Source organism: Balaenoptera acutorostrata, chromosome 11, assembly GCF_949987535.1.
Source record: "Balaenoptera acutorostrata chromosome 11, mBalAcu1.1, whole genome shotgun sequence".
In the NCBI taxonomy this organism is placed as follows: Eukaryota; Metazoa; Chordata; class Mammalia; order Artiodactyla; family Balaenopteridae; genus Balaenoptera; species Balaenoptera acutorostrata.
The window spans coordinates 70,493,251-70,518,861 of record NC_080074.1 but is presented as its reverse complement, the minus strand read 5'-3'; the positions used below and the strand labels follow the sequence as shown (position 1 = coordinate 70,518,861).

The following is a 25,611-nucleotide window of genomic DNA, read 5'->3' as shown; positions in this document are numbered from 1 at the left end:
AGTAGCTCATGTTTTCAGGTTGTTATGATAATTATGAACCTTTCCAAGATCCTGTTGATGTTTACACACATATGTTATGGATTTGACAGTTAAGCTTGGAATCTCAAGAAAAAAAAACTGAAGTTGTAGCTTGAAAAGAAATTCGTTTAGAATCTTTAAAGAAAATATCAACAATAAATACTTACCTGGAAGGCTGGTAAGACTGCAAGCTTTTCTAGATCTAAGCATGGATAGCCAGCTAAATCTCAAAGCAAAACAAACAAAAGATGTATGAATAGTTGAAATAATTAGCTAAAACTCTGAATGAAACTAAAACTTTAACGGTGCCTCCTAGCAAATAAAATTTAAACTGTTGTGTATATAAACTCCACAACTTCACATTTTCAGAGTCTAATGTGACAGTCAAACTGGCAAGAATTGCTGATATAAATATATACACGCTCTGTCCTTTACAACCTGAGCAGGAAGTATTGTTAAATGTTAATGAATGTGCAAATCAGTGAAAGTTGAAAGTTTTTATGGCAGGTCTGCATATTTGTATTTCTTCTTTACATTTGTCCAAAACAGCAAATTTAAGAATAACTACTAAATTTTTTGGTACAATATATCTTTAAAAAAATATTTTTTTATTTTGTGTGGGACTGTAGTTGATTTACAATATTGTGTTAGTTTCAGGTGTACAGCAAAGTGATTCAGTTATACATATATATTTATCTCTTCCTTTTCAAATTCTTTTCCCAGTTAGGTTATTACAGATTTTTGAGCAGAGTTCCCTGTGCTATACAGTAGGTCCTTGTTGGTTATCTATTTTAAATATAGTAGTGTGTATATGTTAATCCCAAACTCCCAATTCATCCCTCCCCCCACCTTTCCCCTTTGGTAACCATAAGTTTGTTTTCTATGTCTGTGAGTCTGTTTCTGTTTTGTAAATAAGTTCATTTGTATCAATTTTTTTAGATTCTGCATATAAGTGATGTCCTATTATATTTGTCTTTCTCTGACTTACTTAGCATGATTATCTCCAGGTCTATCCATGTTGCTGCAAATGGCATTATTTCATTCTCTTTAATGGTTGAGTAGTATTCCATTGTGTGTGTGTATATATATATTATATATACATATATATAATATATATATGTATATATATATACATCTTTATCCATTTAGGACATTTAAGTTGCTTCCATGTCTTGGCTATTGTAAGTAGCGCTGCAGTGAACATTGGGGTGCATGTATCCTTTCGAACCATGTTTTTCTCTGGATATATGCCCAGGAGTGGGATTGCTGCATTATATGGTAGCTCTATTTTTAGTTTTTTAAGGAACCTCCATACTGTTTTCCATAGTGGCTGTACCAATTTACATTCCCACCAACAGTGTAGGAGGGTTCCCTCTTCTCCACACCCCCTCCAGCATTTATTATTTGTAGACTTTTTGATGATGGCTATTCTGATTGGTGTGAGGTGATACCTCATTGTAGTTTTGATTTGCATTTCTCTAATAATTAGCAATGTTGAGCATCTTTTCATGTACCTGTTGGTCATCTGTATGTCTTCTTTGGAGAAATGTGTAGAATAACTACTAAATTTTATATATCACTCTTCACTTTTAAATATATTAATTAATTCATAAATTCTCTGTGCCATCTCCTCTGCATTTTCATGGCCAGTACTCACCATGTGCCCACAGCCACAGAGGAGGGACATTCCCCTATTTTGTGCTGACATATCTTTCTAGATGAATACAGGACAGTTATTCTGTAATCAAGGAAATGCAAATGTAGTTGGAGAAGTGAAAACACAAATCAATTTAAAAACATATTTAATGGTTTGTGGTAAATTCTTCATGATTCAATCTTATTTTATTGTTGTTTCTAGGGTTTAATATACATAGGTTTACCTATGTAATATATGAATAAATATGAATAACTTGGGTCACTTTGTTAATTCATACATTAAGCAGATGTTTATTGATCACATACTGTTTTCAGGCAGTGCTCTAGGTTCTGGGGAATTAACAGTGAAAAAAATAGCTAAAATAACTCCCAGTCCTCCTGGAGCTAATTATCTAGTTTTAGCTATTTTCTTCTCTCATGGTTTTCAGTGATGGGAACCTGTTTCTTAACATCCTAGTAATTTTTGAATGAATGATGGATTTTATACATAAAAATGTATAGAGGATCTAGATGATACTTTATTCTTCCTGAAAAGGTTCACTCTTTCCTCTGTTAGGTGAAAAGAATAGAAGCTGATCACTTTAATTCAGTCATGGAATGGACTGGGTAAGGACTGATTTACAGTTTCATCAAGGACCCATCCATCTCTGGTTTTCTCTAGCCTGCCATACCCCTGTATATCTTGGGCCATTCTCTCTAGCAGGCTCTGAACTATAATAGTTTCCTCAGCATGGTGAAGTTGCCAAACCTCTGCTATACTTTACAGAGGCTTTCTGCTTAGTCCCTCAGCATCCCCAGTGTTCAAGTTCATAATTTGGTAAATGTCTTGAAAGGACAACCAACTGTGTATCATGCTCTCTTCTGGGCCTCTCTTTTCTCACAAGAATCTTGGCTCCTTAAATTTCAAATGTTGCCCCTCTAACCCACTGAGACTGCCCTCTGCCCAGGAAAACCCCAGATCCTCCTCCTCTTGCCTTGCACACAGAATCAGTTAATGTCTCCAGAGAAAATATAGTATAGCTAACCTTTCCACAATTCTCTCCAATCTGGTATCTTGGTTTTTCTTGTCCTCATTGCTTCATCAGCTCTCAGATGCCTTTAAGCAGATTTTGGGAGTGACTTTTATATTTTGTTTAGATCTTTTAGTTGTTCTTGGCTGGATCATTGGTCTGTTGCATGCTTACCATCTCATTCCTATTTTTATTTTTTATTTATTTATTTTTTTAATGATGTTTTTTATTTTATTTTATTTATTTATTTATGGCTGTGTTGGGTCTTCATTTCCGTGCAAGGGCTTTCTCTAGTTGTGGCAAGCGGGGGCCACTCTTCATCGCGGTGCGTGGGCCTCTCACTATCACGGCCTCTATTGTTGCGGAGCACAGGCTCCAGATGTGCAGGCTCAGTAATTGTGGCTCACGGGCCCAGCCACTCCACGGCATGTGGGATCTTCCCAGACCAGGACTCGAACCCGTGTCCCCTGCATTGGCAGGCAGACTCTCAACCACTGCGCCACCAGGGAAGCCCCATTCCTATTTTTAGATACTGAAATAGAAGAATGATGCCTTCTCTTACACAAATCTATACAACCACAAAGAATGTAGCTGGAAATTTCTACCCTAGCCCAATGTATTCTAGAATTAATTGGCAGAGTGGACAGGTAGAGATGTATCATTGAACAAAATCTTCAAAATAGGTGTCATTGAAAAAGCTGGACAATTAACAGAGCTAATACTCCATAGTACACTGAGCTCACTGCCCAGGAACTGCTTAGATGGATGAACTCAGTATAAGTGGGAGTCCAAAACCTAATGGTAGCTCTGGGGAGTTGTAGCTTCTGGATGCGACTCTTGACTTCTTATTATGAATTATCTTCACAGAAACTAATTATTTTATTTTATTTTATTTATTTATTTTTTTAAATTTTATTTATTTATTTAGTTTTGGCTGTGTTGGGTCTTCGTTTCTGTGCAAGGGCTTTCTCTAGTTGCGGCAAGTGGGGGCCACTCTTCATCACGGTGCACGGGCCTCTCACTATCGCGGCCTCTCTTGTTGCGGAGCACAGGCTCCAGACGCGCAGGCTCAGTAGTCGTGGCTCACAGGCCTAATTGCTCCACAGCACGTGGGATCTTCCCAGACCAGGGCTCGAACCCATGTCCCCTGCATTGGCAGGCAGATTCTCAACCACTGCGCCACCAGGGAAGCCCAGGAACTAATTCTTGATTGTCATTGTCTTACTAAAATACTGGGGAACAGAGATATTCTTTGTGTTTTTTATATCTCTACTAACACTTGTAGGAAGAAGGTATAGCACAGTGGTTAAGTGCCTGGATTTGGGAGTCAATCAAATTTAGATTCAAATCTTGTCCATTTACTAGATGCTGGACCTTGAGAAAGTTGCAAAAACTCTCTAAAGCCTTAATTCCATATCTGTGAAACAGGAATAACAATACATTTCACTTTTCTGATATGAAAGTTGATGGAGACTCAGTTTTCAAAGTGCTAATAACAATCTCTAGAACATTGCTAGCATGCAATTTATGGTAGCTAAAATTTTTTTGGCTATTATGGAAGCACATGGAATTAGAGACCCAGAATTTTGAGATGAGACCTTAAGATATTTACATAGTCCCTCCATAGACTTTAAGATATTTACATAGCCCCTCCAAAGAATGAAGCATGTGGAAAGAGTTGTTTTAAGAATCCATAAGTTTGTTTTTGTTGTTAAAAAACTATGTAAATATCTGTTTATATTATGGATAAAAAACTATATGAAATAACTCTGGAAAAAAATAACTGAATTGGAAATGGTTTAACTCTCAGTGACTTCAAAAATGTGCTTCTTCATAGTTTCAATAGATAACTAACAAACATATCATTCTCTACTGCATATTGTTTTAAAGTTAATACTCCAATATGAAATAAAAAGTTAAAAAATGAAGTTAATCTAAGAAGAGTCATGTTTAACTGGTACTCTAAGTTGTACAGGTATTATCATGTTTAAGAAAAGGAACAAAATTTAAAGGAAAAGAAACCTAGCAACTAATCCCAATAAATTAAAAAAAAATAAAGTAAAAGAAATCTGAGTGAAAAACTTAGAGTTAAAAATATAGAGAGAGAAAAATTTGGTTCCTAGCTACCATTCATTTGTTATGTGGTATTGATTGAGCAGGTTAAGTGATCTCTTTGAGTCCCATTTTTCTCAGAGAAATTACAAGATGGTAAAAATGATACTTAGAATTTTCTTGACTATCAAACAAGAAAATGAAAATGCTTAATAAACAATAAGCATGGTCTTATTACTTGTATTTAATGATTGGGTGTACCTTTGAATCTCTCTTTGAGCTGTGAGGAATATGAATTGGTGTTACATAGCAAGCAAACAAGAATTAGCTATGCAAAAAGAGTGATAAAATGAAATCTTCTGGTTATTGCTACTTAAGTAATAATTTAAACCACGTATATTTGAGTCAATTTTTACATCACTTCACTGTGTGGAAAATTTTCTCTAATCTTGATATTCTTCTGAACATTATTCAGATATGATATTATACCTAAAGCTTATTCCCAGCACCTTTTCAATAGTTCTGACTCGACAGAACTGAAGGAAAGTGAGCTCTTCTCTTCCTTTCAAGTTACTCTAATTCAGGAATTGTTTTCTGCGCTCCTCATACTTGAGTGAGTGTGAAATGATGCCTTTGCTGAGTATTTCTGTTTGATTTCCCCAAAGCTATTGTAAGTCCTATAGCTCAAAAACAAAAGGCACATGGTAATTGGTATAGTCACAGTCAGTCTTCGAATCTAATTGGAACTGACCCAGACACCCGCAGAGCTCCTCCTAGCCTTTCAGATTTGTAAGCATAGATGATGAGACGAAAGCAAGAAAGCTTGTGGAAAGGGGAAAAAGCCCTTTTGCGTGTTGCTGAACCAGAAAGCTTTGACTGTATGGCTCTCTGAGTCCGGACAATGTCTTGTGTGTTTGTTTCCACAGAGCATATATCATTACAGACTATATGGGCATCCGAAATGAAAGTTTCATGAAATTAGCTGCAGTAGGGACCTGGATGGGGGACTTTGTCACAGCTTGGATGGTAAGAAATTTTAACTTCACCCATTTCAAACGTCAGATGGAAGACATGTTCATAATGTTGGATAAACACTACTTTTTTTTTTTTTTTAACAAATAACTTCATGAATTATTTTATTTCATGTTACATGTCAAATAACATTCCAAAGTAAAAAAAAAAAAGGATCTTGTTTTCACGGTTAGCATTATTACATTTGTGCAAAGCCCTCAAACATGAGAAAGTCTCATTTATTTCACAAAATTTGAATGTACAGTCATTTCAGTAACCAGTTTGTTAGATAATCCAAGTCCAGTTATCCCCGGTTTTTCAAGCAACAAGTCACAGGAAATGCTGAGCTCTAACTGTTCATGTGCCTGTCAGCCCAGCATCCTGATCTCCAGCCCCTTTTTGACACAGCCGTACTCTTTGTTTTGTTATATCATTCCTCTGTCCTCCCAAGGATTAGAGATATAGTTTCATTTTCTCAACTAATGTGAATTGGATTTTATTGGATACACACTGCTTTTCATGGTTTAGAGCAAAATAGTTACCTCTGTTTCAAGGGGAACAAATTCATGAATATGGACAAATCTAGAGATTATATGAAATATCTGTTTACCTTGGGAAAAAACATCAATACAATTTTAATACTAATAACTGTCCACCAGGATATATTTATTTATAAAATGCATATATATGTGTATGTACAAAAACATATACATATGCACATACAAACATATACACATTCATAAAATTAGTGGAAAATTATTTCCTGTGAAATTCTAAATAATTTTGTGAAGATTGTCTGTTTGTTGTTTTTTGACATGTACACTTTTCAGGTAAGAAATGCTGTATGTCCTGTCTCAGAAGACCATATGAAACATTCTTTAAGGACTTTAAAAATCGTTTTCTACATTTGTTTTCCTCACTGAACCTACTAACTTAATGGTAACTAAGGAGTTCTGAGAGTTGTCTGTTTTAATCTCTTTTGTGCATTATCAGTCTTTATTACTATACGTCTTCAACAATTAGACAAACCATGTTTCATGCTGAAATCATCTGCCAGGAGAGTAACTTCTGTTTCTAACCATTGAGTTAATTAAAGACAATATGTAGCTTAAAGGCCCTAGGTCCTGCAAGTTTACAGGAGAGTCTCAGAGTGCAAAGAGTGTAACTCTCATAAAAAAGGAACACTTTAACCTTCATTGACACCTTTCATAAGTGTAGTTAATCCTAATTAGCTTTATTCAAAGTCATTCACTTGAGAATGAGAGGACTTATCAAAAGAAAGATGATGCCCAAACTAAACACGACTTGGCAGGGACATGCAACTACAGATGTGTTCCTGATACTGCAGGGAGATTCTCACAACAGTTACTGCCACTTCTATTGATAGCTTTGCTTCTTACCTAGAACAGGTGTTTTCAGGGCACAGGAAGCAGTTATATCTTAACTGCTACTACTGTCATCATCCTGGAAGAGTATCAAGTAACCATAGAAGAGTTTGTCTAGCCTGTTTTTGAGCTCCCTCCCACCTCTGTTCAATTTTAGAATGTTACCAGAACAAATTACCAGATGCATTCCATTTTGTTAACTTTAAAATCGAAATTTGAAGATGTTATTTATTTGTAATCATTAGAAATAGCAATGAGAATAAGCCAGATGTTAAGACCAGGCTGCCTCATCTATTTCCATTGGGAAAAACTATTTAAAAGGAAATAAATGAACTTTAAGCTTGTAATTTCCTTACAATTTGAGGTAATGCCTTTTGGAAATTTCTGCATTAATTGTGGATTATGATTTTGACTCCATTTTATGATGGCTCTACTTACTAAAATGGAAAAGAGAACTGGAACAGGAGTTCAGAAATTTGGATTCTCTGACTTGCCACCTATGGTTTGACCTTCCACAAATAGTGTACAATCCTTTGAGCCTTAGTCTGCACATTTCTTAAAAGGGGTTAATAGTTCCTACTGGTGCTACAGGTTTTTTTGTGACGAGTAAACGTGTGATCCTAGAGCAGGACTTAAAATGCTGACATGTAAGGGAGGTATAAGTGCTTTATTGTTATTGTTCATGTTTTTGGACCCACATCCTCTTGACTGGGCCCAGTTCCTTGAAGTAATGGCAAAGGCAGGTCATTGATCCAAACCTTAGGCTGCCCAGACTTCCTGTCTCTTCTGTGAAGCTCCAGGAGCATGAGAATCCCACCTTATCCCAGGCCTGGGGTTCAGAGTATCTGGAGTTTCCTTCCTATTGCGCATGCTAGAGCAGACAAAAGCAATAGAGTACATTGCTTCCTCACTTCTGCCTGTTACTGGTCCTGATCAAAGTCAGGGGAGAAGCAACAGACCCACAAAACCTAAGAGCTGCTCTGGAGGTTTCAGGCTCAAGTCAGCCATTGGATACATAAATCATTTTCTTTCCCATGATGACATCATTATTTATTTGTAACCCAATTCCACCCAACTTCTCCCCAGACTTTCCCACAAAACAGTGTTTCCTAGGCCATATATAGCTCTGCCCCTATTTATTGTTTATATTATTATTTTTTAAATTAGGCTATTTTTCTTTTGAACCATAAGGTGGGGTCCAATGCCTAGGCAGCATTGAGAGGCAAATGCATAGTACAGCTTTGACCAAAGACCTTTAACCCTTAATCCTGGTTGGATTTTTACCATGCACTCTTCTGCCCTACTCTTATGGTTTAGGGGAATACCAATAATTCCACAGTTCAATCTGTAGTCTTTCTCTCTCTCCATCATCTGTCTGACCTTCAGAGTTTCTCCTAAATTTACTGCTTTAATGCCTTCTATTTCTACTAACTAACCTGATAACTTTTTACCTTTGCCTATACCATAGATTACTGCTCCAATCAATACTTCCAATACCACAGAAGTAGGACTAGATTGAGAGTCAAGAAAACTATGTTACAGGTTTAACCCAGCAAACCTTCTGGGGTCTCTCATCTGTTCCTTTCTGCAAACTGAGGAAGAATCAAAATCCCTTTCTGCTTATGTGATCTGAAAAACTGACCTTTCCCCATTAGCCACAGGGATAGAAATGGCAAAAGAAACAGTTCTCTCCTGATTTGAAAGTACAGTCACACAGGGAGGATTCCCAGAGCACATCATTTCTATTCCCATTTCTATTCACTGACTAGGCAATATGTTTCCATATAAATATTTATATGTCTACGTATGTGTCATTGATAACATTTTTAAAAAATAATAGTTTTCCTCATGAGAGGAGTCTAAGGAAGCTTTGACCTTCATTTCTCCATAGAATTCTCATCATGAAATGAATATCAATGATGGTGACAGTTGTGGAAAACCAACGGACTATTTACATTTCCAATAAAAGTGTGCCTTTCAATGCAGTTCAGAAATAGAGGCTTTTTCTTTGGTGGAAATAATTCAGAACTTTTCCTTGGTTTTAAAAGAGACATCAGGACTGATGTGCTCCACAGGCAAGGCTGATATCAACCAATCTGACAAAAATCTTTGACCCTCACACTACCGAGTGTCAAGCTCTGCTAGGTTCAGTTCCCTGACAGTCCTGACTTTTCCGGGCTCTGTGGTATGCCTTGTACAGAAGGCTATAAGTATATGTCAGGGTTCAAGTTACTAATTTTTTTGTCAAATAGACTTTTAAAAAATTAGTATAAAAGAAATACATAAAATGACCAGTGATGTAATTCATCATTGAGCTGGCCCTTTATGTTAAGAGTTGAAGAGATGAGCTCTATCACGAGGACACGCAGAAAGCAAAAACGCTGGGTGTCTCATGTGACACCATTGCCACGTAGCCCCATATTTGCCCATGCTCTGTGCCATTAAGCAAAGAGCCAAGGAGGGTCAGCTGATCCACAGCACATGGCTCCAGCTTGGCCACCTTCCCCATTTGGAAGACAGAAGTCAAGACCTCTGCTGAGGTCTAAGGTGGCAGGGGATACTGAGGACATCATGATGGCCCTTGCTTCTGCCCCTCACTTAATACCAGAGGGAAAAATCACTTCCTGTATATGTATACCTAATCATCATCCCCTTTCTCCAGCTCCTGATTCCTCCTGCTCTGGTGGCTTTCTCTTACAGCAGTAAGTGGTACATGGCTCATGATGGTGACAGGGACATCAGACTCCAGGTTTGAAGTTCATGGTTGTGGGGAGGTGAAGGAGGTTACAAATAAAATGAAGACAGTTCTGACGGTAAACACTAAAGTCATCATAAAACTTATACATACACCCTACATCATAAAACCACATACTGTGCTGTAACTCCCAGTAGTCATGGGACCTTGGTTGGCCTTGACATATCATTCCCAGAATTGTATGTGGGCCTTTGTGTATATATGCCATGACTGGCAAAGCTTCCACCATGGAGTCATGTCATACACTCATAAAACAATTCAGATTTTTGTCAATAGCCTTTGCCTTTATTTCAGGTTATTACAGTTGTTACTGAACCAAACCTGGGTCTGCTTGCCCATGCACAGTAAAACCAATCTACTGACACCGGCTTGTGGTGAAGGAAAGTACAGCGTTTATTGCAGGGCGCCAAGCGAGGAGTCCAAACAGCTAGTATTTATAAGGCCCAAACTCCCCGAAGCTTTTCAGGGAAAAGTTTTTAAAGACAGGGTAAGGGAGGGGGGTTATGGGGTGTGTGACCAGCTCATGGACATTATTCTGATTTGTTGGTGGTGAGATAATCAGGAGTCAACATCATCAACCTTCTGGTTCCAACCCGTATGGGGTCCACATGCTTGTGGGTGGAAGAGTTAAGAAGTTAACTGCTTCCACCTGGTAGGGGTTTTGGGATCTGCAAAGCAGCTCAAAGGACACCACTCAGAATATTATCTATAGCCCCTGAGGAGGAACTAAAGGTCCTTGACTTTGTTTAATGGCTAAACTGATTATTTTGTCTTTTTGCCTGTTTTCCTTTCTTTCTGCATTTTCTCGCTTCTCTGTTAAATGTACTCTTTGGAACTCAGGGAAGCCTATGAGACTAAAGTCTTTTGACAAACAAGAGGCAGGCGGAGGACATAGTGGGGTTCTGTTCTTGGAAGGCCTCATAGGTTCCTGCTCGGTTACATAGTGATCATTTGTTTTTAAAATTATGCGTGATTTTAACAGGCTTTTTCTTCATCTTGAAATTGGAGATGTATTAGAACCAGACAAGCTCAGTCAACACCTTCATGTGGAAATGCATTTGGATTGATAAAACACAGCCTTTGTAGTTGTATTAGAACAATAGATAAACTTTTAAAATTTGCTTAGTTGTTTCTTTCTTTTGAAGCCCTAGTAAGAATATGATTTTAGTAAAAAATAAGATTTTAAGAGTATACTTTACCCTTCTATTTAACTTATTTATTATTATTATTTTTAAAAATATTTATTTATTTATTTTCTGCTCTGCGTGTCAGTTGTGGCACGTGGAATCTTCATTGCCACGTGCAGCATCTTTGTTGCAGCATGGGGATCTTTAGTCACAGCATGCATGATCTAGTTACCTGACCAGGAATCGAACGCGGGCCCCCTGCATTGGGAGCACGGAGTCTTAACCACTGGACCACCAGGGAAGTCCCTTACCTCTCTGTTTTAATCCTGCCTGTTTTATGTGTAAATACTACATTATCCCTCTAAATATTTGAGTGAAAAATTTTGCCTTCCTATTTTTCACACATTTTTCATTTCTTCAGAGACATATTTTTGATTCATATTTATGTTGCTAATATCTTTGCTTCGAAAGATTGTGTTTATTTAATAGGCAAAGCTGAAAACTCTTTCTACCTTACTTGACTATAAACTTCTTGAGTGGAGTTACAATGTCAATTGTGTTCACAATTGTATTCCTAGCACCCAACACAGTACCAGGCATAAAAAAATAAAAGGTGCTCAAGAAATATTTATTGAAAGAATAAATAGATATAAGAGTACATAAGCAGTAAGTTCTATTTCTTCTTTTCTCATTCAATTTTGTGACTTAGTGTTATAAAATGGGCATTCTAGAATATTGAAAATGTGGAGGGATGAGACCTGTACTGTTCCAGGTGCCTCGATATCAACTCCTTTCCTGCCTCCCCCCAATAAAGCTCTGCATTTGCTCTTGCTTAGCTTGTTTCCGTAACCAGGAGGACAAGTGCTAGGAAACACCCTTGAATGGGCATACTAGATTGTATTTTAAATTTTTATTGAAATATAGTTGATTTACAATGTTGTGTTAGTTTCAGGTGTACAGCAAAGTGATTCATATATATATATATATATATATATATATATATATATATATATCTCCACTCTTTTTTAGATTCTTTCCCATATAGGCCATTACAGAGTACTGAGTAGAGTTCCTTGTGCTATACAGTAGGTCCTTATTAGTTATCTATTTTATATATAGTAGTGTGCATATGTCAATCCCAATCTCCCAATTTATTCCTCCCCCTGCCCCTTATGCCCTTGGTAACCACAAGTTTGTTTTCTAAATCTGTAACTCTATTTCTGTTTTGTAGATAAGTTCATTGGTACCCTTTTTTTAGATTCCACATATAAGTGATATCATGATATTTGTCTTTCTCTGTCTGACTGACTTATTATGACATATATATTCTTTTTTAGATTCTTTTCCATTATAAGTTATTACAGGATATTGAATATAATTCCCTGTGCTATACAGTAGGGCCTTGTTGGTTATCTTTTTTATATATAGGAGTGTGTGTATGTTAATCCAAAACTCCTAATTTATCCCTCCCCATCCTTTCCCCTTTGGTAACTGTAAAAGTTTGTTTTCTATGTCTGTGAGTCTGTTTCTGTCTTGTAAATAAATTCATTTGTATCATTTTTGTTCATGCAATTCTCCTAAATGGTGATGTAACCTTTTGTACAATCTTGCATTCTTTGGCAAAATAAAGATTGAGACTCTCAGATCCCCCCAGATGATTCCTTGAGTGGTCATTGTTGCTTTCAGGAACGTAGTTCTGCTGCTGGGGGCAACAGAAGGAAACTAGGTTGAGATATATCCCTTTAGCCACTTAAGCAGAGAGCTTTTACTGTACTATGTAAGACAGAAAATTGGTTAAACTTCAGTGGACAGAGGCAGAGAGGATTAAAGAATGGTGTATACTTGAGAATAATTTATACTCCTGGGTTAGTATTTATTTACACATCTAGAACAGAATAGAAAGAGGAACTATTTCGGCAGCATTCAAGAGTAAAGTATTTCTTCTAGCTTAAATATAGAAAATATGAAATACATTTTGTAATTATAAATACATACCTAAAATTTGGTGTTTTTCTATTGTCGCATGTTTATTTCACACTTACTAAGGAAGGAGTGTGATTATCTGTGCTATTTTCATTTCACCAAATTAGTAATAGTTTATTTAAAGTTTTCTGTTATACATGTCACCATTTTGTGGACTGTTCTGCACATGCTAAGTTTGTCAGTGAACAATAACCTGGAATATAACTGACATCATATCTAGCTTGTTATTCTGTCTGGAATTGAGTTTTTCAATTCATATTATGATCAATGCCAGTTTTCTAATTATTTCTTTTCCACTGATATTTCAAAATGACAGAATAAAGAACATAATTGAATTGATTTAATATCTGAAATAAAGTAGCAATAATAGCTTTACTGAAGTTCATAATAAAAGAGCATTTAAACTGTGAAATTTTGAATAGAAGGATCATAGTTAGCAAACCCATCGAACAAGTATATGACAAGTGGAAGGGGCAAATCAGATATTTAACCATTGGAGCTGGACCCAAGAGCCCAGCATTACTTTGAGATGTTCTCTTTTGCTCTCTTTCTCTGCCTGTTCATTGAAGCTATTTCGTGGTTGCAGTCTACTTTCTGATTAGTTAACCCCATGTCTGGTAAATTTATGTTGCATTTCCCCATTTTATACAGTGAAGTTGGAAACTGGATCAAGAATTTAAATAAGTAATATACTATCTTTCTATAAAGATTCTCTCTTAAGTGAGATACCATAGAAAAAGAACATGTCTCAGAGATTTGGGGGCACATGGTTTATTGAGGAAATGCTCTTCAGGGAAATCTGTAAGGAGAGGAGAGAAACAAGAGAGAGATGGGGAAGGAGGAGAGCAAAGGTGTAGTCATATGGTCTTAGGTCATCCATCCTTGGCTTGACTCACTGGGCAGGTGTTATGTTCTTGGGGAGTGGCGTGTACCAGTAAGTGAAGGGGATCTGGGTGGGACACCAACATTGATTACCACATTGAGAAAATCCAAGGACATTAGATTGAGTGGCATCCATAATTGCCAGAAAACATTGTCAGTTCGTTTGATTATTTGATTGAAACAGAGAACGTAAGAGAGGAAATTTTTTTACATTTCTTTTTTATGCATTAGAAAATTTGAGGGAACCAAATGTGGTCATTTTGCTTCTGTGTGTATAAATATTTTAATGTATCTATAAATATTTTAGCATTGTGTTTCATGTTCCTTCAAAATAAGAAGTTCTTACTAAAAAATTAATAAGACAGGAGAGTCTAACCTCCTGTTTTCTGATAGCATCAAAAATGGTGATCAGGAGTCTTTTAATTTTTAGGAATCTTGGAGTTTTAAAGTCCTAACAGAATATTATATGAAAAAAAGGATTTCTGAGTAAAATAGATTATAGTATAGAATATAGACATTTAGGAATAGAAGCACAAATTCTGTCTCTGCTGTAACTCTCCTAAACTCAATCTCTATCAGAAATTCCATAGTATGTTATAGGTATATTGTATGTAATTTATATTCATTTATTAAAAATTTATGCAATATATTATTCTAAGTGTATGAAAGGCATCAGGGAAGTGTATTGGATTGAACTGCATTAAGATGTGAAAGACACTAAGCACATCTCTTATAGAAAGACATCCCTACTAGAGGCAGGAATGCTCACTTTTCATCTTTTCCATCCCCAGCTTAGTTTTAGCATTTTTCAATTCCATTCCACTTTATTCTATTACTTGGTTTATACTTCCTCAAGGCAGGTTTCCTTTTTGTCCACACATTTGTTATGATTTTTCTAACAACATGATGTTCCACACCTTTTAAAGCACCGTTTATTGGTCATTTGCCTGAAGTTTAAATAAAAGCTGGGGGACATTGATATTTTTTCCCTCTGAAAGTCAATAATATAATGAAATGAGTACCAGTTGTTAATATTAGCTCAGAACCTCAAAAAAGGAGCTATGTGCTTTTTTTTGTAGTCATTTTAGAAGTAGTTAAATTATTCCCCTTATACATTTTTTTAATGTTTTATTTAGTGCCTATTCCTGTGGTCCAAGCACTATTTTATGTGTGTGTGTATTGTGTGTGTTGTGTGTGTTGTGTGTGTGGTGTGTGGTGTGTGTGCTGTGTGTGTGTTGTGTGTGTGTTGTGTGTGTGTGTGTAAAATTTTAATTAGTTTTCAGAGTTTTCAGTGCTTTCAACTACTATGCTATTTTACCAAGCTAAATAATTTTCTTGGGAATATTTAATCATAGATATCAACAAGACATGGAATATAGCTGTAGAAGTTGGTTTGATACTTTTTTTCTGCCAGTGTGTCAATAAAATTTGTTGAATTTTGTCATTAGTTGGGAGAGGGGAGTTGCATATCTTTTTAGGTACTAAATGATAGTACATCACATCTTCGCCAAACTATTACTTTTAAATTTTAGAAAACTCAGATATTTTTTCCTGTTCCCTTTTGATAAATATAGGTGGTTGAAAGCCTCTTATTTCTGGGACTGGAAGAATGTAAAAAATAGCTTTATATAATCTTTTTAAGATAGATACTTCAATTCCTGGTTTTTTAAGTGCTAAGTGTTTTGTTTGTATAAAATTGCTATCCTTTAGCAGTTGTTTGCCCCAAGAAAGATTTTTAAATTTACAGTGTATGTTGCATTTGTAGTTAAATGGTCTATAAACATCAAAATGAAATTTATAACATGAAGTGCTAGTACTTATGTTTTATTTTTGTTGCTTTATAAAAACTATTACATCATATTTTAAGAGACTGAAATATTTGAGTGAACAGAGGAATATTTTGATAATGAATGATCTATGTTTGGCATATATTCTTCTCTGTTCTTATATATCTGAAGGCTGATTTGGAAATAAAGAACTTCCGTTTGCCTTGACTGACAAAATACGCTAAGGTTTATCCCAGACCTGAGTTTGACTACAGTATCCTTCACTAGTCTACCAAGTAGCTCAATGAAACATCTTATGTAGCTTTGTGAACATACTATTGCACAAGGAAAGGAGGAAATTGTGCATACAATACTAATGGAACTTATTAATTAAGTATAATATCAAATAAATGACCTTTGCCATTTCTGAAGATATCAAATAGAACAGATGATTAAGTTCACATCAGTAGTTTCTTTATTGCAACAGACCAGGGCTCACAGAAAGAAAGTTAGGACACCACATGTGCCAACTTAAAAATTCCAAATTGTTCTTGACTGCTAAGCAGAGAATATATTTGAGAAGTATTGCCTAAATGAGTCAAGTGCTTGAGATGAAACAGGAAACCTGAAGAGATGCCTTCTGTTTTCACTGAAAAGAATAACACCTCTCATAATGGTTTTAAAATATATCATAAAAGATACTGTGAACCTGTAGCTTTGGGAGAAAAATGAAAGCTAATAATTTGCAAGATCTGAGTACTTTTTCCCTCGACTTATCTTATAATTATCCTAATTTCTATTTGACATTTTCAATTTCAACTAGAGGTGACAGAATCAATGAAAGATTTTTGACAAATCCAAGTGCAGATTAAAAAAAAAAAAGCAATGCCTCTTATTTCACTTCAATAAAAAATTAGCAAAATGAATCAACTTTCTGTGTAACCATATGCTAGATATCTAAACTCATTTATTCATTAAATGAGTATTTATTTATATAGTGACCTTATATTTTACTCTACAACCTTATTATACAATACTTTTCAGTATTAAAGTGGATTAAGTATAATTAAAATTATAAAATTGTTGAAATATTTATTGACCAACAAATTGGATTTACTATATTGGTAGAGATATAAAATGTCTTTTCAAAGACCATTTAAAAATTCATTTTTTTTCTAAAGTAAAAAAATAACATATACCCATGTGTAGTAAAGCAAATATATATTTTACAAATCCTTTATTTTGATTATATGAACACAAATAAACAAGCAGAATAATTATTCTTGGCACCAGTTCATGTACTTTACTTTCCTAGTCCTAAAAGTCTCTATGGTAGTGTCATTGGTATCTTTCTGAAGTTGTTGACACCTCCAACTGACGATATAGATCAGAATATTTTTGAGAAAATATGTTCTCTAGTGTCAAAAGCCCTGTGAAACTCAGTGTATTCTACTAAATGGATGATTGTACAAATTTATTTTTAGAAGTATTTTAGCCCCAATATTTCTGCAGATATCATATTTTTGCTTCCATTCAAACTACCTTTTTTTCACAAATATTTTTACATGATACAACTCATCAAATACGTTTTCTCTGTGTCATTTTAAAATATTTCACCAAATTTTGATGCTGCGAAGTTATAGACCTTTAGCAGCCCAAGACAATTCTGAGGGTCTCCTTCCCTTATTCATTAATCTATTCACTTAATAAATACACACTAAACACCTACAGGATAATAACAAATGAGTGATGGAGTAAACATTAGAATATATTAAATATGGTACAAATGGAGTTCTAATATCATTGTGTTTAACATTAATTTCCTCTTTTTAAAGGAGTCTCCTAAGTGCCTTGCCCTAGCCAGCCCTTCACAAGACTTGCTGGGTTGGCGAGTATTCAGGCTGTGTGGAAATTGTTGTCCTACACCAACTTTTGGTCTATTCAGATCTTCCCCACCTTCTTTGAGTATCCTCAGTCATCAATTTGTGGTGAGGTTTTAATGAGTGACGGTGGCTTTCCGTGTTAAACTTGCATAAATAATAAATGCTGGAGTTGCAAATTCCAATGCCCTGAGGGCCAGGCCACTCTAGTACACTGTGAGACATCCGGTATGAGATAAAACGGTGTGCAGTCGGGGGTAGCTGTGTTGAACCAGAGAGCATATTCCCACAAAGAGGCGACAAAAATTCAGTTTTGTGCAAAAATACCAGGAATGAGCTGTAGGCTATAATTTCAACACAGATTCTGCCCGATGTCCACCTGCTTCGTGCTCTCATTAAGCTGCGGACTGACACAGGACATGAACGTGGAGAGATGGGTGTGAGGAGTGAACTTTGTGCAGGTGCCACTTCGGAACATCTCAATCACACCTCTTAAACGTATCCATCCTCTAAGAGTTGGTTCTCCCTTTTTGGTTACGGCCACTGACATGCAGGGGAGACAAGAACTCCCTGTGCTCTAATCACAGCTGATGAGAACACCCCGGGTCCTTGTACCACTTAGTGCTCATCTCACCCAAACAGTGAAGGCTCAAGTGGGCAAAAAACATTTTCACAGTAACACTTTCTGAAGTCTTAATGAAATGCTTGTTATTGAGGTCAAGCTAGCCATTACCAGCGTGGGTGCAGAGAGACCCAGAGCTCATGCCGAACTTGTTGACTGACTAGCTTTGGTTCATCATAGGAACATGGTGTGCAGGTGGGTACCTCATGACTATGCATTGTGCAGTTCTTAAAGTGAATGCAACTGTCATTAAGGTTTCAACATTTATAAAGCTCTGAAGCAGTTTCTAAATAGGTACAATGAACCAAGCTTATTGTTTAGTTGGTAGCCCCAATCAATTTTTTTATCTGCATTCCATAAGGCAGTGGTTTGCAAATTTGTCTTTACATTGGAATCTCCTGGGGAGCTTCAAAGACCACTGATGCCTATGTCCCACTCCCAGGGATAGGGACTTAAATTGTCTGGACTGTAAACTGGGTGTTGGAATTTTTAAAAGGTTTCCAGAGTTCTAATATGCAGACAAGTTTGGGGCCATTTCTCTTAGGTGATTCCAGGAAGTTTGGTGTGAGAGTATTTTGACATATGCTATGTGGTCATAACCATCTGATATTAAGGCTGATGGGAAATCAAAGGAAGGAGTCTTGTGTTGCTGGGAGACTATACAACAGAGAATCAGGCATGAAGGCAAAAAGGGTGAGAAGAGGGCTGGCCTCATCATTGAGTCTCAGCGCCCCAAAGACACCTTGCCACAGGGCAATATAAGTGCTCCGTAAATTTTCCCTCGCCTCCAGTGGTATGTCTAGAACTTGATTTGGGCTTCTTACAGAGCAACTTTGGCCTTGGCTTCCTTCTGATACTCACAGCAGACTCCCCTGAATATATACCAGCCTTGCTGAAAAGCTGACCAATATCATCTGCCTTGGCTTTGGCTCAAATTATTCAAGAAGTCTGCCTCTCCAGATAGCAGGACAGGCACCCCCCACCTCCTTCCAGCTCATAAGATGGAGAAGAATAGTCATGCCATCATTTTGCCTATTCTAATAGAGTATCATCTACGTAAACTTCCTTTCAATCCACCCCTACCAGCAAATGACCCACTCCCCCAATTCTCCATGTGCTTTAATTTGATTCTTTACTTTTCATTAAATGTTACTAAGTATTGGTGCCATTCACTCAGAGGGTGGGTTACTTTTAATAATTATTACTTAGAGAATATGGCTGTGAACTGCTGTGAGATAAAGATAAAGCATGTGGAATTATGACTGTTACTATTGTTAGTGTTACTTAATTTAAAAAAATTATAGTGTTTCATAAATGAGAACATCTTAAAATACAGTCTGCAATTTGCATTTTCTGAATGAAGACTTTTTACTAATTTTAACATCTTTTTATTTTTACTATACTGTCCTTCCCACAGCTCAGCCAAACTGAAGTAACATCAAGATTGTATAGTCACCATTTTACATGTTTTTTTAAAATGAGGTCAGCTTTAAGTAGATCACTCTAAATTATAAATATACATGATGTTAATGTTATGTCATTTGCCAGGATCTCCTCTGTTTATAGGAATTAATATATGAATTATATGGATTATGTTTAGTGATGAAAACTCCCAATGAAAAGTTTATATTCTTCAACAAATGCTTATATCTCAGCTATGCTTTCCAAAAGTTGACAAGACAATCTTGAGTAAATAAATCATAGTTCCCATTTACTAAAATAAGTGATTAAAAAGTAGTATTGAAAAACGCTGAATTTTAAAATATAATCTTGACACAAAGTAGATAATTTAAACTTTTAACTGCCATGAAACTTTATCTCATAATTTTCTCTCCTGATGGGCTCTGAGTTCCAAATAGTATTGAAATTCCTCTACTAAGATTAGAGGCAAAAAAATAGACTCATTTAAAAAGGTTTCTTGCCATTTATTTTTAGTCCTGTTTATTTTAGTAGGGTCCAAGTTACAGGTTTTATTAAAATACTAATTTTATAGTCTCTAAAATGGATTACATGCAGAAAAATATGAAGGGAGGGGGTTTGGGCCAAATATGCCATTCAAGAAGCAAAATTGAGAAGCAGATGTGTAAAGATGACATTTTCCCAGTCAATGACAATTATCAAGAGCCTCTCATCTGATTTTCCTGCCGTGTTATGTTTCCACAACAGTTCATTGACTTGTCTATAAAAGTAAAGCTTGGAGTCAATTAAGGTGTGACAACAAAAGAATTCAATAGAAAACTCAGGGGATTGTAAGATAAGTGTAGATTTTTATTCGGAAGTTTTGAAAAAACAGCTGCACAAGAACAACAATTTTTGATGCACAGTGGATCTTGACAGAAGCTCAGATCCCTGGTATTTCAGTCCTGTTCATTTGTCAACATAAAGGCGAGATAGAGTCTTATGGGATTAAGCAAACTCCACGTCTAAAAATATAGTTTGACATTTCTTGAATGCACTTGACAAGGCTCCACATAAAATTATATGAGCATTCTTTCCAGCTAAGAGAAGAATTTTAAGGGAGGCTGAGTTCTTTTATTCAAATTCAAATTTCATCTTTGGTTGCCATGGCATCTTAAAAATTTTAATTTTATATTGTTGAGTTTTAAATGTTAGGTATAGGGTGTTTGAGTATAGATGGAAAATAACAAACTTTAAAAATGTTATTGTAAAAATTAAATCGCATTTGGACACACACAAAAAATGAGCAAGGCCTGAAAAAAGTCAATTACAGAGATTCTACACAATAGGAAAAGTGATTATTGACTGTGTTGTCAATAGCTGTCTGTGACCGCCCTGCTCTCTGGCTTCCTTGCTGTGGTACAGCTGGCTGACAGATTGTGGCTAATGGGCAAGCGGAGAAGAAAGGTGGTGAGGAGTGAGGGTTGCAGGATACAAGATGCCAGCGGCCTGAGAGACTGGGCTGATGCATGTGTGATGGCCAGCGCTGGTGAGGGGCGGGGATCTGCAGGAAAATTCTGTGGTGCTTGGGATGATTGGGAGTCGGGGGCGTTAAATGAAAAATATTTAATGGAGAGAGAAGTGGAGGGAATTGTGTAGGTCTTGGAATAACCTTTCAGCAGTGGGGGCAGTGAGCGGCAATGATTGCTAACCATCAAATACTACAGCTATGGGAAGTGGAAGGCTGGTACATGTAGCGCCTCAAAATGCTAAGTGCTCCTCTTCAGATATAATGTCTGTTACCACCTTAAAAGCTCTGCCTTCTTCGCTTTTCCTTCCCTTTGAGAAACATTTGCCAGCTTGTTGGACTTGAGCTCTTATTCTCTTTTCCTGCAGGAACAACAGACTGCAGCCTCTAACCACATTATTTACTCTTTAAAAACCTTTCTTTTCTTTTTTTAAGAAACAAAACTAAAGTCAGATGGTTTAGTTTTCTAAAACGAATGCAAAGGTGTGAATGGTTAATGAAGCTGAAACAATTGCAGAGCTGTGCTTTTGAAAGCTTGCCGAATGCCAGCCCCACTTTTGAGGTTAGCAGTTTTTTTTCCTAAACAGTGGGCCCATAATTTTTAACGGGCTTTGCCCATTCATCCTTGAAATTCATGAGTATAATGTGCAGCCAGATAATCACAAGATTTGGTGTCAAACTGTGAGGCATATAATTTCTGCATGCCTATGAATTAGCACTTGATACCCTCAAATATATTTCCTGTTCTCCCTAAACATACCGTTAAAAGTAAAAATGCTGACAAAATTATTATTAATTACTTTGTAACTTTGTTGAAATCATCAGCAGAATAAACTTAACTGGGATGGTTCTTGAGGTACTAAAAGTGACTTAAAAAAAGAATCCAAGCTACCAGATTACCTGGTGAGAAACAAAGTGCTGAGGTGGAAATGACAGAGAAGGCAAAGAAACAAATGTAGGCAGTTTACAGTACTGTGCCTCTCCACTCAGGCTCCGAGTTTCAAATCAGAGAGTGGATGAAAGCACAAAAACCCTGGCCAAACGAAGGCTGAGAGAGAAGCGGCAGATTGTAAATTAGCAGGACCCTGTCACTAACCTGGAAAACAACATGACATTTCCCGAGCTGTTCTGAGGATCAAAATAAAGACTGAGAATGTGTAAATATCCAAGGTACTCCCTGGAATAAGGCTCATGCATTTGTAATCAGTGGTAACTCTCTTAAATCACCAAATCGGTTGTCATTTTAGTGAGCATCTAAATTACTTTAGTCATGTACTTTTTCTCATATATATATGTATATATGTATCCATATACAGATACACATATACATATATATATATATATATATATATATATGATTCATATGGAGGAAAGTCAATATATAAAAAATCTAAGTTTCTCCATTCTTCCTTACCTTTTAAAATTTTTATTTTAGAAAATAAATGATGAAAGGAATGATTGGTTACAGTGCAAAATAATCCATCAATGAAGCTTATTTTAAGAAAAAAATGCTGTTTATTTTTTAAAAAATAAATTGTACATAATTTTTCAGGAATACTACTATTGAATAGTATTGGATTTCATTTTACTGTTTAAAAAGCTATTCTGTCCGTGCCCTGTTTCAGATTGGTGATTCTAAAGGAATTATTGTAGTTGTCATAGTAACAACAATCACATATAAAATTCATCAAGCCCATGTGCCAGGACCCCTTCTAAATGTTTTAAATCTATTGAATTATTTAGACCCAGTCCTATTAGATGTATTTATTATTACTCCCATTTTACAGTTGAAGAAATGGAGGCATTGTACGCCAAAGATTACACAATTATTAAGTGATTATAACCAAGAGGTTTCATGAGCCTTGGGCAATGGGGTTATTAATGGATACTGAGTAACATCTCATTTATGTGACACCAAAAATGTTTTTTTCCCCCTTAATATTTAATATAAATGCAACTTAATCCCTGGAGGTTTGTGATTGTAATTGTGTTTTGATGAAAATGTTGCTGAAGTTTGTTGTATGTGTCCCTATCTTAATAAGCAAAAAATGATAAAGATAAGTTAACCCTTTTTATTTATGGTGGAAAGAATGTTGAATTTGCCTAGGGCTGGGTTCAGATCTCAATCCTATTTCTTAGGTGTTACATGACCTGGGCCTTAGTTTCAGTATTAGTGAAACGTACTGATACCTACATCCTTGTAAATCACTTAGTGTGGAACTTGGGTCTCAGTAGGCTGTCATAAATGCTAGTGGTTATTACTTTTATTACTTCCATTTCCTTAAAAGGAAAGTGAATATCATGCTCACTTTATAGGGGTTTTGTGAAGTAAATCAGTAGAATTGTATATGCTGTCATTTCTAAATGTGTATGTGTGTGTGATATACCCTAGCACAATGCTTAGTAGTTAAAATTCAATAAGCATATAGATTACATGGGTTAATGCAGACGGAGCACTTAGAAAAATGCCTGGCACATAGGAAGACTGATTGCATGTTAGTTATTGTTATTACTATGGTATCATTGAGTTTCCATCCTTCAGTTTGTTGTCCTGTTATATTTTTTCCCTATTCTTGTTGATTTATGGTTATGGTAGGTTAATTAATTCATTAATTTTTATTGAATGCCTAGTTGTGCCAGGTGATTTGTTAGGTCCTCCTCACCAAGGTCCATAATTTGGGAAGGAGAGAATTAGGTAGTGAGGAAGGTGGTGAGATTAGCTATACGTGTTGGTTTGAGGCATCTATGGGACATCCGGGTACAGGAGCGGAGTCAGCAACTGGATATAGAAATTAAATCGGGCTCTAGACAGATTTTTGGGAATCATCAAAATGTGTCTATTATTTGAAACCATGAAAGAGAATTTAAAGAATAAGAAAGGGAGTTATGATGTATTGGAGCTCCAGAGAACATAGACATTCTAGACAATGATTGATACATACAAAAATAACTAAAAATAAAACAGAGTGAATAGTCAGAGACATAAGAAGAGAACCATAGCAGCTTTGGGCACTGCATGTGAGCAGAGCATTCGCGTTCCACCCTGACCTTCAAATGCCTATCCAATTCTTCTATGACAGTTGACATCGTGTCCCTTGTTTAGGCCTTCATACAGACTTTGGGGTTGGCTGCTGCTGCCTGGTCCCACTCTCCCCACTTCCTAAGTGTCCTCTGCATGAAGCAATCTGATATCTCTTCAGGAATGACAGTTGACACTCTGCCCTCACAGTGCATTTTTTCTCCCTCCCCAGAGCTGAATGGTGTTGGACAAAAGAACTTGAGGCTGATCTTTCCTGTTAGAACTACTCCCTCATCTGTCACTCTCTGTATCTCTTAGGTCCTCAGGATCTGACCTAATGCATAGCCATTAACTGGCTGCTTGAGCTGCCCTGGTCCAGAAGCTTTTGTTGCCAAAACATTACTGCTTTCACAAATCGCTATTATCTCTTCTTTTTTTTCTTCCTTTCTTCCACTTCTATCTGTTTACTGTAGCATTAAGATGGAATGGTTGAATGCATGGATGAGGTTATGGTAGTTGTCAGATTGAATGAATACTGATCACACAGAGGCCCATGTACTTGTTCCATTGAAAACATCTCTGCTGTCATCTTGCCTCTGTTTCATAAAAGAAGACTAATGTGCATTTAGTTGTGTGGTCATCTCCATGGGTATTATACACTTGCCTTTCTCAAAATTAATTATTGAATCACAGATTTAGAAAAACAAACAAACAGCCTTTTCCAAGATATTTTTGTACCCTAGAAAAATCTTCACTGATGCTATCTGTGTATTTTGACTGGTCAGCCGCATTGGGTAAATACATACGGCTAATTTCTGCTATGCCAGCTTGTGGATCAAAGACACCTCCCGGCCAGCCTCAGCCCTCTTTTCTGGTTCACTTATATGTCTTACAGAAGGCATTTGCCATTTGAAGAAGTCAGCTAAAATACTTTAGAAGTGGCTTCCTGCAAAGTTTACATTTTCTTCTTGGGAAGAAAGAGAACAATTTAGCAAATCCATAGCGTCTACATTTAAACAGAAGTCTAGATACCAGCACACTTAAGAAATAAGATTAAAATTCTTCAGCAGTATGTGCATCATTTTTAAATTGCTCACCAAAGCTGATTTCAAACATTCTTAATAACTTTAATAACAATTATAACTTAATAACAATTTCAAACATTCTTAATAACTTCTGTCCACAAGATGATTCCATGACATAACATCTAGGGATATGGGGAGCTTAAAAATGCTCTAAAACCATTTTTTTTCAGGATGAGCTCTACATTTATCTAGCAATAGTATAGAATTTCTATCTTTAGCTAAGTCTGCATTTCTGAAATGATCTTTCACTGAAGTTACAAGAAGATAAGAGAATCAGTCAGTAAATAAATTCTTACCTTTGCATGCTTTGCCTTAGAAGCAATAGGTAAATGTGTGACATTTTTGAAAGCACGGTGATAAAGAATTTTGATAGTCATCAGTTTTATTTGTGAAAATTTAGAGCATTGAACATGAAAAGAGAAACACTGGATTTA

The 25,611-nt window shown here is 36.2% G+C and overlaps 1 protein-coding gene across 9 annotated transcripts in view; it reads left to right on the top strand.

The window, feature by feature from the left end:
* Positions 1-25,611, top strand: part of TMEM117 (transmembrane protein 117) — a 535,157-nt gene that overhangs the window by 277,734 nt on the left and 231,812 nt on the right. For 8 of the 9 annotated variants that reach the window (XM_007168344.3, XM_057556894.1, XM_057556897.1 and 5 more), the window contains exon 4: positions 5,663-5,762. The exons of the other annotated variant lie outside the window; for it this stretch is intronic. In XM_007168344.3, coding sequence (XP_007168406.2) covers positions 5,663-5,762 — 100 coding nt within the window. The remainder of the gene's footprint in view (positions 1-5,662; positions 5,763-25,611) is intronic. 9 annotated transcript variants of the gene reach the window in all.